This window comes from Stegodyphus dumicola, chromosome 5, assembly GCF_044657685.1.
Source record: "Stegodyphus dumicola isolate Sdum_Otavi_A_Nest chromosome 5, ASM4465768v1".
NCBI classification, from domain to species: Eukaryota; Metazoa; Arthropoda; class Arachnida; order Araneae; family Eresidae; genus Stegodyphus; species Stegodyphus dumicola.
In genome coordinates, this window is record NC_140772.1 from 67,557,306 (window position 1) to 67,572,901 (window position 15,596).

The 15,596-nt window shown below is 32.7% G+C and overlaps 1 protein-coding gene across 1 annotated transcript; it reads left to right on the forward strand.

The window, feature by feature from the left end:
* Positions 1–2,419: 2,419 nt before the first annotated feature.
* LOC146997125 (uncharacterized) lies at positions 2,420–15,068 on the forward strand. Its single transcript, XM_085816734.1, has 2 exons — positions 2,420–4,966; positions 9,908–15,068. Exon 1 carries the CDS (start codon positions 3,907–3,909, stop codon positions 4,810–4,812), a length of 906 nt encoding a protein of 301 aa, XP_085672860.1. The 5' UTR covers positions 2,420–3,906; the 3' UTR covers positions 4,813–4,966; positions 9,908–15,068.
* The last annotated feature ends 528 nt before the right edge of the window (positions 15,069–15,596 follow it).

Sequence of the window (15,596 nt, forward strand, 5' to 3'; positions counted from 1 at the left end):
GTAAATTGTTAATAATGTTTTAACGGGGACTAGAATTAAATCATCATGAAGAACAAAATTTCAATTTTAAAAGGAAAAATTAAATTAAAAACATGTAATCATTGTCATTGATCAGAAAATAGTTGACTTTTCAAGGGGAAGAAACCAACTCCCGTATATATATATATATATATATATAATCGTTTATTGCAATTCATGATCGAAAACGCTTTCCTGGCCCCATAGTGACGAGACACAACACAAGAAAAATAGGGTACGAACAGTGTAAAGGTATTTGTTTATTATTCTTAGCGCAGCGGAAACTAAGAAATAAGAACAAAAACAGGGGATCGTCATCAAAGAAAGTATTCGAAAGTTCCTTCGGTGACTTCCTCTCGGGATACGTCAACACATTATTGCACGAAACCTCTGTTAGAAGTCACACAGGAACTTGTGACACATATCGTGGCAGCTGCTGGGAAAGTCCTGGGAATGCACGGTATTTTCGAGAACATCCTATGTTCGATGTGCGAGAGATGTGATACCTGCATCAGGGTGCAGGTCGTAATTTCGAACACCTTCTTTCAGGTCCATAAGTGTCTAATTTTGTTCCTATTTTTTAATTTCTCTTGCGCTAAGCATAACTGGTGTCCGTTCTTTCTTGTGTTTTGTGTTGTTTGTAGCGGCCAGGAAAGTTGTTTCGGCCCTGTTTTGCCATTTCATTTTTCCACGATGTCGTCTCTCTCATATATGTGCATAATTACTTATGACTCAAGTGTCGCTACTATATGATGAAATTTACAAACACGGTGTTTACAATGCTACATATTCCCATCCGAAAATATCTTTTTTTTTCCTCTTGCCCTTCAAATAAGAAATGTGTGTCCTTCATTAAAAAAATCTCCTGGAACTTTAATTCTTCTTTTTTTAAAGACTATGGAGAAAATATTTCAGTATAGGCAGCTGTCAATATTCAAACATTACATTTTAAAAACCATTAAAGTGTAGCCGAAACGCTCCGAAAGGCTTAATTCGCATAAGGATTTAGGAAATACATTCTGAAAAACTTAGCAAATTTTCCTTCAATAAATTTAATGGAACAGGCAAAAGAAATTACAGGGAACAATAAATATAGGAGAAAACAGATATTTCTTTTCCTAATTTGTTTTACTGTGTTTGATTTCTTTCTTTCTTCCTGTATAAATGATTAAAACTTAAAGAATGTAACTGAAGAATGAGAATAAAATTTTCTATTATATATTCTTGTAAAAGTCATTGTAAGAGTGAAAATTCTTCATTCTGTCTTAATGCGATTTTTTGCGTTTAATGCGTTGTTTGGTGATTTTATGATCCCGAATTATATTGATGTGATATATTAATACTGCATTTGTAGATATACGTTTTTTGAGAAACGAGCCAAAGCGATTGATTTTTTGTAAAAATTTGGATTTATCCTTATTTTATTGACGTGCACCAGCACTGAATTGAGAATGGCTTGTGCTATGCTTCGATGGATGAAGAAGCGTTTGTAAGTAATGAATATTATGAACGTTTGAACATATTTAAATGAATAGTATTAAAAGTATATATTTACTTATATCATATACTAATAGTTTATGGTAAATTTTTCATTATAATTCTCATCACAGTTTCGTTTCTCATTCTATTGCATTTCTATAGCGGTACATAAATTTGTGGTTTACATATTGTAGATTGCATCAGTTTTGCAGCGCAATTTATTCCTCGGTATGTTACTTGTAGTGTTATTAGAAATTCCATTATTTTTGTATTTTTTCTGCAATTGGTAGTATCTGATTAGGAAATTTATATTTTATTTCAAGATATATATGAAGTTGGTTATATCAAGTGTTAAATAAACGTTGTTATTCGGGCAATAGCGTTAGCTTTATCGAGATACATAAATGCAATTCTTATTTCTTAAATACTCAAGATATAAAGACACACTCGAATAGTAGATTCACTCACTTTACGTTTTTTAAGGGTTATATATATACATTAAGGGCGTGTTCAAAACAACCATTGACGAGTAGTCTTGGCGTAATTCGTATTCATATCAAGATTATCCATTTCTCAAGGCAATAATTTTTGTTATTTTTCCTAAACCGTTTACGAAAATATAATTTTCCGAATCCTGAACTCTTATGCATGGAAAGGCAGATTTTAAGATATTTGTTTTGCAATTTGATGCAAAATTCGTATTTTTAAAACACTGATGTATATGTTCTTTTTTTAAAATTCTGCCAGTATATAACATCAGGGTGCAGGTCGTAATTTCGAACACCTTCTTTCAGGTCCATAAGTGTCTAATTTTGTTCCTATTTTTTAATTTCTCTTGCGCTAAGCATAACTGGTGTCCGTTCTTTCTTGTGTTTTGTGTTGTTTGTAGCGGCCAGGAAAGTTGTTTCGGCCCTGTTTTGCCATTTCATTTTTCGTCATCGTCGTCTCTCTCATATATGAGCATAAATGCTTATGACTCAAGTGTTGCTACTATATGATGAAATATACAAACACGGTGTTTAAAATGCTACATATTCCCATCCGAAAATATCTTTTTTTTATCCTCTTGCGCTTCAAATAAGAAATATGTGTCCTTCATTGTAAAATCTCCTGGAACTTTAATTCTTCTTTTTTCGAGGTCAATGGAGAAATTATTTCAGCATAGGCAGCTGTCAGTATTCAAACATTAAATTGTAAAAGCCATTAAAGTGTAGCCGAAACGCTCAGAAAGGTTTAATTCGCATAAGGATTTAGGAAATACATTTTGAAAGATTTAGCAAATTTTCCTTCAATAAATTTAATGGAACAGGCAAAAGAAATTACAGGGAACAATAAATATAGGAGAAAACAGATATTTCTTTTCCTAATTTGTTTTGCTTTGTTTGATTTCTTTCTTTATTCCTGTATAAATAATAAAACTTTAAGAATGCAACTGAAGATGAGAATAAATTTTTCAATTGAAAACAAATGATGGCAAAAATCCTAGTTCTTCTTGCTGGACGACAAAATAGACCAGCATTATGTTCCGAATTCGGAATAACGAGAGAAAATTTGAAACCTGTGCAGCCAGCGATGCAAAGAGATTGATCTGCGAGAAAGATGACTTAAATGAGGAAACTCGGAGATATTTTAATGATGTGTAAGGTTACCTCTACTGGATAATAATAAGAAATGGTAAAATACGTAAGTAAATTATACAAAAATTGAAGAAATTTAAAATATCTGGCATGCGTAAGAAATAGTAATTGATTCAAAAAATAAATGAATCCAAAGCTTTCAAACTTATACTCGTTTAAATACAGGTTTTGCTGATTCAGAAAGAACGTTACGTGTATATCTTCTAAAATGCTTTTTCCATCCTTTGTTTGTAGTTGTTTTATTTTTCATTTCAGTTTCATTTTCCCTCCTATTTTGCAATTTTCGCCATTGTTTCCCTCTGTTTTAAGCCACCTGTTTATTATTACTATTATTATTATTTCAACTTATGTCAAAATTAAGTAAGGAAAAGTAAGGCACTGAAACTTTGCAAATTATTACGCTCTACGTGAGATTCATGGAGGTCGCTTATTGCATACAAATCACGCCAAATGCTTTAACTTTTCTGCTTGGCTTTAGGTCAGAAGAACAAAAGCAACAAATTCGCCTTTTGTAGAAAAACATTCTGTCAGGCAATAAATCTACGGGGAGATTTTTCCCTATGAAACTGAGCCAAAAGTGTTATATAGTATCTAAATATGGAAGTGTTGTACATGTTAAACGTGATAGTCGTTGCATTACTTTCACTTTTTTACTACTGAAATAAAGATATATTGATTATTTTGTAGATTGGAAAACCCTCCTTGTGATCATGAAAAGGAGCAAAAACTGGAAAACGAGAAAGAACTGGAAAAGAAGCGAGAACCCGAAAAGATGCAAAAACTGGAAAAGAATCAAGAACTGGATAAAAAGGAAGAACATGAAAAGAAGGAGAAACTGGAAAAGAAGCAAGAACTGAAAAACAAGAAAAAACTGGAATTGACACAAAAACTAGAAAAGAAGCAAGAACTGAAAAAGAAGCAAAAGCTGGAAAAGATACAAAAACTAGAAAAGAAGCAAGAGCAGGAAAAGATACAAGAATTAGAAAAGAAGCAAGAACTGAAAAAGAAGCAAGAGCTGAAAAAGAAGCAAAAACTGGAAAAGAAGCAAGAACTGAAAATGAAACAAGAGCAGAAAAAGAAGAAAAAATTGGAAAAGAAGGAAGAACTGAAAAACAAACAAAAACTGGAAAAGCAACAGAAACTAGAAAAGAAGCAAGAACTGAAAGAGAAACAAACACTAGAATGGATTCAAAAACTAGAAAAGAAAGAAGAACTGAAAAAGAAGAAAAAACGGGAAGAGATACTAAAACTAGAAAAGAAAGAAGAACTGAAAATGGAGAAACAACTGAAAGAGATACAAAAACTAGTAAACAAAGAAGAACTGAAAAGTCAAAAGAAACTGGAAAAAATGCAAAAACTAAAAAACAAAGAAGAACTGAAAAAGAAGAAACTGGAAAAAATGCAAAAAACAACAAACAAAGAAGAACTGAAAAAGAATAAGAAACTGGAAAAAATGCAAAAACTGGAAAAGAAGCAAGAGCCGGAAAAGATGCCAGAACTGGAAAATATAGACGAGTCAGAAAAGACGCAATACCTGGAAAAAAAGCAAAAAACGGAAAAGAATCCTCATCTGAAAAACAAGCTGGAACCGGAAAAGAACTGTCAAACCCGAAAAGGAAACCGGATGAACTGCGAAAAGAGCCAGAACTCGATAACAACTGTAGAACGATTGATTTAATGACCAAACGAAGCAAGACCCGGAAAAGAAAAATAGAACAAATAAATCATACACCTGCTTCATTTTACCAAAATTTATTATCAATAACATTTTTATTATGAAGAACTTTATGGTATTCTTAGTATATGGACAGCATTTGATAATATTTTGCTCGGTAAGTGTAACTACTGATATATTATTAGCTAGTAATTAGTCATGCTAACTTTAAGATATCAGCATTATTTTAGCAGCAACTAAGTACACTCTTTCGTAGTTCAGATCTATGTTTTCAGTGCCTTTCATGGCTGCGAGGTCTTCCGGTTTTACCTGGAAAGTCACAGTTTATTGACTTTTTTAACACATAGTCACATGACAGTATTTTTCAACTATAAATTTATGTTATGCTACTGGCTTTAAATTGTGCAAATAAATATTGCACGTCATATCTTTCATAATTGAACTCATGAAATTAATTTATACAGATTTCATTTTAAAATTTGTTTGACCCTGAGCTGTCTTATCCAACTGCAGATATTTATAGGACTTTATATCAAGATTCAAAGAAACGCTCAAAAAGGAATGTTTATCAGCTTTTAATTATGTGTTAATCAGCTTGAGTTGCATTACTAAGATTGTAATTCTAAACAAATTAAAAGCTATTGTAGTATGTACATTAGCTTTTAATTTGCTTTCACCTTGTTTAAATGTAGTTTGACATACCACAGTTTCCGTTTCTACTCAGGATTTTTCTAGTGTAAAAATTCAAGATTACAAATTAAAATGAGCGAAAAAATAACTTTTAAAATGTGTGTATACATTAAATCAGAATCATAATATAATTAGAGAAAAAAAACTGAATAATATATTATAAAGCGAATTTATATCAATTTCGATTTCTTTCAAAATAGAGATTCCTTCGCACCTCACAAATCTCACAGAAACTCTCGGTTTGTGATTCGTGAGCTTTAGTTTTTTATATTTGGAATTTGGCAGCAATATGATTCACTGTTACGATACAAATTCTTGCTCACAAATTGGTTATCTAACTAGAAAATGGTATAACTAAAATAAAATAAATATTATTAGATGGAAATGTTGGTTTGCTTTGCGTTTATCTGAATGGTATCGTATATATAAACCTGTTGGAGACGTTTTTTTCCCACACATCGAATAGAGACACATAGTCACATAATATAAATAATCTGACTACATTACTATAGTGTAAGATGAAGCTCTACCACATTTCTCTATTACTTTAGACTGCGAAAGATTTGCTAAAGCATTACAGGATCATACTCTGAAGGATCTCGCCGTTCTGTTTCATTTTCTTCCCCCTCGAAAACGCATTATCTTAATACAATAGATTACTTTTGAAGGAATGTATTATTTGAAAACCTTGTAACTGTAAGAATTATTCTCTGACGTTATTACACAAAAAGCGGTTGAGAGCCTAATCTTTTGCTATGCGCTTTAAGATGTATAAAAGCATTTTGAAATGTAAGGCCTACAAACTGAAACGTAACTTTATCTTATTTCTGTACTATTCATTAGAGTTATATACATTCCCATCAATAGATTCTGAATGGCTAAATATTCTGCTTACCCAAATCAGTTATTTTTTTTCTCTCTTCTTTTTCTTAATTTTAAATAATCCGGAAAGTAAAGCTATAGAAAATTTCACTTCTTCATTAGAAATCTGATTTGGAATTTTGTTTTCCGAGATAAAAATTTTAATTCCTTATCTCTTTTCTCAACACAAAGATCGAAAAACGTAACATCGACATTTTGAAAACATTTGTAAACTAATAGAAGGGAAAAAGCAGAATACAATGGTTCAGCAAGCATGTAAATATCTCTATCACTTAAGTTTCAGCTATGTTTGTTATAGTATATTCAGGCGTATAAGACGCACTTTTAAAACAAAATGTATGATGGAAATTTATGCGTGCGCTCTGTACGCCAGCTATAAAAATTTTATGTTTGGAAATATGGAAAAAGTGAGCATACGAAAATTAGATTTCTGCGTGTAATTAAATTTTTTTTCTTTAAAAGAAATAACACAGTTTATGTACTTAAAAATTTTCGTTATAAAAATTCTGTTTCATTTTCACCTTCACATCTGATCCATACTTCCATAGATCCAAGTTCCTCATATTCGGCTTAAGTTATATCTTCAAGCACATCATCGGATTCTGTTTCATTTTCGCCGTCACTTTTTCTCTGATCAACAGATAAATAATCATCTTCCGTTTCAACTAGACCGTCAGATATACCACATATATTAAATGGGTTTAATTTTATTCCGTGCTTTTATTATTTACTGACACACTATTTATGGACTGGCATGACGTATTTGGTCTCCATTTGTAACTGTTTTTTTCACCTTCACGTTTGCTCGAGTATTCCACTGACGTTAAAAATATTCTATCGATGATATATTGACATATATGTCTAATATCTGAACTGATGGCAATAATCCGCCTGGATAAACTGTCATATCTGTATAACATTATTTCAACAACATATTTGTGTTATCCGTTAGATGGAGGCTGAACATGTCTCAAAGTATTGGATTTTCTTGATTATCTGAGACAAAAGGAAGCTTTTGCCAAATATTTCTTATCCACAGTTTCACGACATTTTTCTCCGTCGATCATTTCTCTTGAATACGGATGAAAACACTTTCGGGAAACTGCACTTCTGCAAAATCTTTCTTTTAAAGATATCGATGGGATTTTAATTTCGTACGGTCGGCTAAGCAGGAGATCAGTACGGTGAGGTGAGATTTCTCGTTGGACTATTGTTTCTATGTTAACCGTTATTTTTCTTTCATATCATTGTTTATTTATCTCCTACCGTATAAAAACTACTGGAATGACATCCATATTTGCAACACGTGATAGTAATTAAATTTTTCCATATTTTTAAAAACTCATCAAAGTTTTATCTCTATATTTGCGAAGCCTTTGAAAAAATTTTGTCTTTTTTTCTCGGAGAACTGAATTATTCCGTGAAGTAAATCGAAAACACAAACTCAGTTTGCTTTAGAGTTTTCACTTCCATTTGCACTCCTTTTTTCTATTTTTAAGTCAAAGAAACGTACGCTGTTTCTTGTTACAATTAATTCATTCTAGCGATGATGGGGATTTTCTACAATGCAGTTTCCAACACTTTCGCCGACGGTAAGCTATTTCATTACTTCTTTATGCAATGCACAGTTATTCTTTGGCGCAATAATCATTGTAAAATTTCATGTTTCCTCCACTCGTGTACGAAGCACTCACGAAAACCAAACTGCATGATTTCCATTTTCTTTCGCAAACTGAATGACTTAACATTTGAAACTTGCATTGTGTTTGTTTCGTTCGGCAAAAGCCATAACTACTGCTGAAGAAAGCACTGGATGAACTACACTTCACTAAAATCAAATGTGATATCGTTAAGTCTTTGATGTTGACATCAGAACCACGGTTTCAAATGACTACAGAAAGAAGAACATGACTCCTAATTCCGCAAATTCACTTTGGTCGAAAGTGCACTCTTATCCAAATTATGTTCCTTGTTTCTCGAAGTCCTAGAATAACATTCTCTTCCACATCCAGAATGAATACAAATCACCTCCTACCTTGCAGAAATATTTTCCCCGATAATCATTTCTCCTGCGCACCACCTTATCGCTTGCCAAACTGCAATGTTTCCGCAATTGACATATTTGCTCGTGTTTCCTAAGGTATGAAATAATCAAGAAGAGCTGTTGCGGGATATGATGTTTTTGGTATTGCCAAACCACCATGTGTATTTTATTGCTTTCTTTATTTACTAAAGACCTGATGCATTGTAATTAAGCGATATAAGAACTTGATTTATATGCGATTACGTTTTCTTATACAAAATGTTCCAACAATGTACTTATGCGTTGTAATTTCATTTATTCAAAACTCAGTCTAGTTATATTTAAAAATTTTCAATAGCAAACGAATGTTTTAAGAAAACAGTTTAGACGTTTTGGGTCAAGATACTTTTCAAAAAAAGTCTAATCCAAGAGTTATTTATATGAGAAATTTTATGTAAAAACAAATGGCGCACATTTTTACGTTTGAAATTTACTGGCATATTCCATGCCAAATTTAGTAAGAGATTTCAGGTTTTTACCAGCTAAAGGAAGTCAAGGATTTCTAGAATAATTTGCAAGGTCAAGGAAGAGTTTTGTCTATTGTTAATTGATATTTTCATTTCCAAAAAAGAACGTTAAGCATTAAATTTTGAAAGAAGTTTTTTATTTTCTTTTGGCACGATGCGTAATGAGTTTACTTCAAAAAAGCTGAAAATAAAAGTACCAGTTATCTATATTTTACTATTTATATCATAATAAATAACTTACTAATTTAAAATTTAATTATAAAAAAGATTTTACTCCCACAAAAGCCGTTTTATCCATTTACGCCAGTTTGGGCACTTTTCTACTGCATATGCCTTTCATCAAATTGTACACGCTCTGTCCACAAAATATTCACTCGCTCTTTATTTGTGCAACCGTGGATATACTTCAATTAATAATCTGTTTTAAATGACGCAACTTTTTGTCTTTTCGAATAATAAACGGTTATTATTGCACAAAGTACGAAATCTGACTAATTATTTTTTCCTCCAATACCTAGACTTCTGTCTAGGTATTTGGTTATAAGAAATAAATCACAAAACAATTGACTGATGTCCATCGAAATCAGACGGAGATACTTATGTTCAAAATTATTTCATAACGAGTGCAAACTTTTTCCTCATAAAATCATGAGTGTCGGAGAAACATATGAAGAGCTAGGCTTCGTAATTTTTACAAAACAAATTATTTTAAATTTAAAAGTACCAAAGCGCAAACATTTACGTTTTTCAAAACACTTTTGTACTTGGAAGTCAATGCCCACCACAAACGACCAAGATCCGGTCTGAAATTTTGCAGACAGTGCACAGTCATCCGTTTCGAGTATCTTTCATTTTGGTTATTTGCGTATGCGATATAACCTTTTCAAATATTCTCATGCTTGTGACTCAGAATTGAATTATCATTTTAACTGATATTTTTATGTGATGTGTAACAATAATTTTGTTTATTTTTCAGGATGAAGATTCAGGCCCCCTTTGCGCATACCGACTGTAATTTGAATAGCCAGTTTACAATAACAAGCTTAATAGTAACCGACCGTCATAGGGATGCGCCCGAGGCTTAAAGGAACGCGAATCTCTATCAAATTTGCAACTTGTGCAAATGTAATTTTGACTTTAAAATTCTTTTATTTTCCCTTTCTCGTGTCAAAAATGTTTTTCTCTTCAATATTTAACTTTAATAACGTGAAACTTTAATTTAAATTTTCCTTTTCACTATTTTTACTTTAAAAAGGTTTTAAGTTCTTTCATTTTACAAAAGTAATACTGATTTTGAAAACTATAAATATTTCCTTTTGGTTTTTTATTTTAAAATTTGCTTTTAAATGCTCACTTTATTTATTTTACAGAAATATTATATACTCTTATAAGCAAAATATATTTCTTTTTTGTATTTCCACAAATGGCATTTTTTAAAAAATATTTTACTCCTTTTTATTAAGGGGTGTTGGAAACCCTATAGCGGCAATGTTAAATTGGCCATTTTTGGATTACCTTTTCTGAAAATCTACTGTTCTTACAGGCTTGAAGGTTTTTACATAATTAAAGTACATCTATCACCTCGCGCCCTTTCCACCACGAAGGCAGGACGTCTATGCACTCGCCATAGTAGGAAAATAATCTCTATCTTTATCCTCTAATTTATTACACATAACGGTACACAATATACAATAAAACAAATATCACTAGTATAGTATACATTTAATTATATACATAATATAAGGCGTGCAAAACATTCTTTAAGTAATTTCAACTATATACATAATATAAGGCGCGCAAAACATGTTTTAAGTAATCTCTTTCCACACGGCATGGCTGCCGGTCCAATCGCTAAAGTACCAAGTCTCGTATTCACGCCACCAGCCTGCCTCGATCGGTTTTTCCGAGGAATCTCGAATTCTTTTAATACGGTGTCTTTAATCATAATATTGTTATTTCAATCCATTTCATTGAGAGTCGCGATCAAACTTTTAACTTTTGTTTTTAAACTCTGCAAAATAATTTTCCCTTCTTCAGATATTTTATAGAGATTAAGAATCACTTTAGCATGATGTAAAAAGAACAGCCATTTATCAGCTTTCGATGGTGAGTCAAACATAACTCCTTTCATTATTTTCAAATGTTTCAATAATCGTTTCCCTTGCTCTAAGAATCTCTAAGAATCTCCTATATCTTGATAAAAATAAGAACCTTAATTTCTCATTTCCATATAAAATATACTTTCTCGGTGTCTACTGGCTTTAACGCCTGACATTCGAATCATGTTATTAACAGAGATAAAAACAATTATAATTTTCTAAGTTAATATGGTTAATATATAAATTAAGAAGGACTTACCTTTGATCCCGATAGTGAAAATATCGAACGAAGAGCACAACTTGACGCTGTTAACTTTAATCATGAGCACACTGCAGTGGCACGTAACTTGACATGATTACAACACGGTAATTCACATTACCCCTGATTTAACTTTTCACGATTTCACTAGGATGATCAACACTGATGATCCCATTTTACCACTCACTGGCTGTTAACTTTTTAGCACATCACGCTTTCACAAATCGGATGAATTTATTCGCACACATGGCCCTAAACGCGCCATTTTCTTTCGTCATAAAAATCTTCTCTCATCGTAGATCCATTCGTGAACTATCACCGAATTTCATTTTATAACTTTCAGTAACTTTTTACAACCATATTTATTTATTATTTTCACTATTTAGTGATTTCCTTTTTCACAATCTTATCCAATCGACTGCGCCGATTTGCACCTCGCGCCGTTTTAACTCCGAGGCGGGTTCGGTCATTTCTAATGCACTCGCCATAATAGGAAAATAATCTCGATCAGCTTTGAAATTTTATCCACTAATTTATTAAACAATACACAATAAAACAAATACCACTACTATACATTTAGCTTAAGTTATCCCTTTGCACACGGCATGACTGCCGGTCCAACCGCAAAAGTCACAAGTCTCGTATTCTTCCCACCAGCTTGCCTCCACTCTGTTTTCCGGCGTAACTACGTCCCTTCCTTTAACCGTCTTTAGCCCCTCGCAGATAAAATGTTCTGGAAACGTCTTTCGCTAAGGGAAGGAACATCACAATACCTAGCTGAATATCCTGAAACGAGCTTTTTTATCATTTTAAATTCTAGAGTATTTTACAGTATATTTTGTTACGCATAGTAAAATTTAGCACTGATTATAATCAAAAGCTCATTTCGGCAAATATTTGGAAGCGTAGTAAATAAGGTATAAAAATTTCAGATACCTGTGAGCAGTAGTTCTTGAGAACAGGTACTACATCGAGTATAAAAAAATCACGTTCGAAAAAGGCGATTTTATGTAAAAATTCTCAATTATCAAAGCATTCAATGACAAATTAAAGCTAGATTTTGTACAGTCCTAATTTTCATAGAGATTAAAGAATGGTGTTTTAAGAAAGCTAAAATTATAGAGAATTTGAAAATGCAAATATCAGAAATCCTCATTTTATGAAATGTTTTGGCTTTCAACACCTGTATTCTATTAAATTAATATGTTTCACAAACTATAATCAATCAACAAATGAACTGTATTCCTACACTTTTATTAAATTACACTTGTCAGCGATGCAAAATAATTGATACAAAATAAGCGAGCCATTCTACATGGCTGTCACAAACACAATTCTATCAATCAATTATCTTGTTGCCACACATAAAGTTCAAAACTAAAGGAAGAAAAGCAAAAGGAATTTACGCTGTTTGCAACAATAAAATGAAGCAAACGATACTCACATAAACAACACCCCTTCAACTATTCTATTCTTTAAAGTCCTTTCTCTTTTTTTTCTATTCTGGTAAAACTTTATATATAAATTTAATTCTTTGTCTTTTAATTTTTTATTTTATATCTCTGGTCGCATTTTTCATTAACGATTAACATTTTGCATTTTGCTTATTATTATTATATTAAAATTATGCAAAATGAACAAACAGTAAGTAATGAGATGCTCAATTAAAATCAAATACAGATTTAATGATAAAAGGGAAATTTTTAATGTCATTACAAACAAGATTTCAAGAGATTCAAGAGGCCGTTGCCTAAAAAAAAAGAAAACAATTCGTCGTTTTGAAATGAAACTTAAAAAAATATTTTCGTTGTCACAAAAACAAAACTTTTTGAAACATTACGTTATTCAAACTCTTATGTCACTTCCGAGTGTCACGTTATCTAAGATGGCATAGGTTTCGGCTACGTACCCAAGCCTCTGGCATCTCCTGAGGGCGTTTGGTTACTACACCTGTACCAAAGATAGTGAACTTCCGGTGATATCCTTCTGTCTGTACCTGAACGAAACTGGCTCTTTTTGACGGCACTCTAGCGAAACACTAAAAAATCATGATTTAAATAATTTAACTGGTATTTTAAGGACGAGGATTTAGATTAACTGCTGATGATTTTTTATTTAGGTGATCGTGAGTATATGGTTTAATGATGAAGAGTATGAATATTTGAGTAGGATGATAATAAAACTTGAGGTGATTGGGCTTTGTATCTAGGTGAAGATCTTTTATTTTGACGACGACTTCAATGATGATGATGAAGATGATACATAGGATGGTTTAAAATTTTGTGATTTGGGTGATGATGGTTTATCTTATTCTGACGATGATCATGGTGACGCGATATACATGATGGTTAAAATGACGATGTGTATTAAGTGATAATAAATATTTAGATGAATTTGATGGTGACATAGTTTTGACTGATGACGATTTTATACATGATGTGAGAGTGATTTATATAATAATTTAGAGGAGTTAGGCAATGAAGACGATGATTAAATGAGGATGAAGAAGATGATGATTTGGTTGATATTGCTTTCTATTTAGATGATCTGGAGGATTATGATTTATCTATCTCGACGATGATAATGGTGATGATGACACATACGACGGTTTAAACTGAAGGTATGATTTCGATGATGATGATTATTTAAATGATGGTTTTGAATTATCTGGTGATAATTTTAGAATTTCTTTCTTGGTTATTCAGATAACAATTTTGATGGTGATTTAGACGGTTGAGGTGATGAAGACGATGATCAAATGAGAATCATATTGTTGATGGTGGTGATTTAGATGATACTGCTTTTTATTTAGTTGATTTGAGCTATGATGATTTATCTTAATTTGGCGATATTTTCAATGACGATGATGATGATAATATATATATGATGGTTTAACATGAAGATGTGTTTTGGGTAGTTATGCTTAGTTAGATGTCTTAGATGATGATTTAAATTTAGCAGATGAAGTTGATTGGATTTAGAAGGAAATTTATATAGATGATGATTTCAATGAGTTAGATATTTATTTAGATGAAGGTATATTCATTTGATAATGATTATTTAAACAATAAGAGGGTCGTCCGAAAAATTACTTTGCCGTAAACCATAAAAACAAAGTCTTATTACCTGGAAAGCTCTATTGCAAAAGATACAGCTATATTTCTGCTACTTCTCAGCATAAGAAACATGGAACTATACCAATTGTCATAGCGTCGGTTACCTATTTCCATTAGAGTGTCATAGAAGTCTGTCGCCTGGGAAGAAAGGAAGCCCGTCACAGTTGTCTGCAACATTTCACCTGTAGGAAAGTGTGCCCAGACAAGAACGTCTTCAGGTGCAATAACACGTGAAAGTACTTGACAGCAAGATCGGAGCCATGATGGTCAGACATCTCCCAGCGAAACGTCTACAACATACATTTTGTGGAATTCCCCGTATGCGTCCGATGTTGTCGGAGGACACCACAACACCAGCACTGAACATCCCAAGCCATTTGTTCTGAATGGCTCTTCAGATGTTCTCTAGTAAAGCGTAATAAAGATCAGCTTTCACCGGAGCACCACTCGCCAATACGTCAATGAGCAGAATGCCTTTACTATCCCAGAATACCGTGCACATCAATTTCCGTGCATAGACTGAGGATCGTCCGGCGCGTGGATCCCTGTGACGCCAATCAATCGTGAGTTGCTGGTTTCTGTGGTGAAGTGAGCTACCCACATCTCATCACCTGTAACGATTCTGTTAAATTGCGTTCAATAAACTGATTTATGTATCTGCTGGCTCTAGTTCTTTGTGTTTAAGTTTTGAGTATTCGAAATGGAACTCAAATGCAATCAATCATATATATAGATTACATATTAATTCATATATTTGAATTAAATACATATTTACTTACCGGCCCGAAACTTTCTTAACACGTTGATCGCGGCGCCGCTCTCTGGGGACCGACAGTGAACTTTCCGTGTGGCCGGCGTCGGTTCCTGGGGACCGGCACTGGAATTTTCGTTTGCCTGGCGTCGTTCCACGGGACCGACAGTATAAGTTAATAAACATAGTGTCAATAAAATGTGATCAAATTTAGCATTAATGAAATGTATTGAAACATTCTAAACAATAATACGGCTTAGCTTTAAGGTTTAACTCGCTGCCGGCTGAATGGAAAGGACAGCAAATTCGGCGCCGAACTCAGCGTGTTAATTGGAAAGCCACCGCTCAGCCTTAAAACGCAGAGCAGTTTGATTTAAATAACCCTTGATAACACTATTCTATAACGTTCTTTGTACGTTAAAGTACATATAGCACAAGAG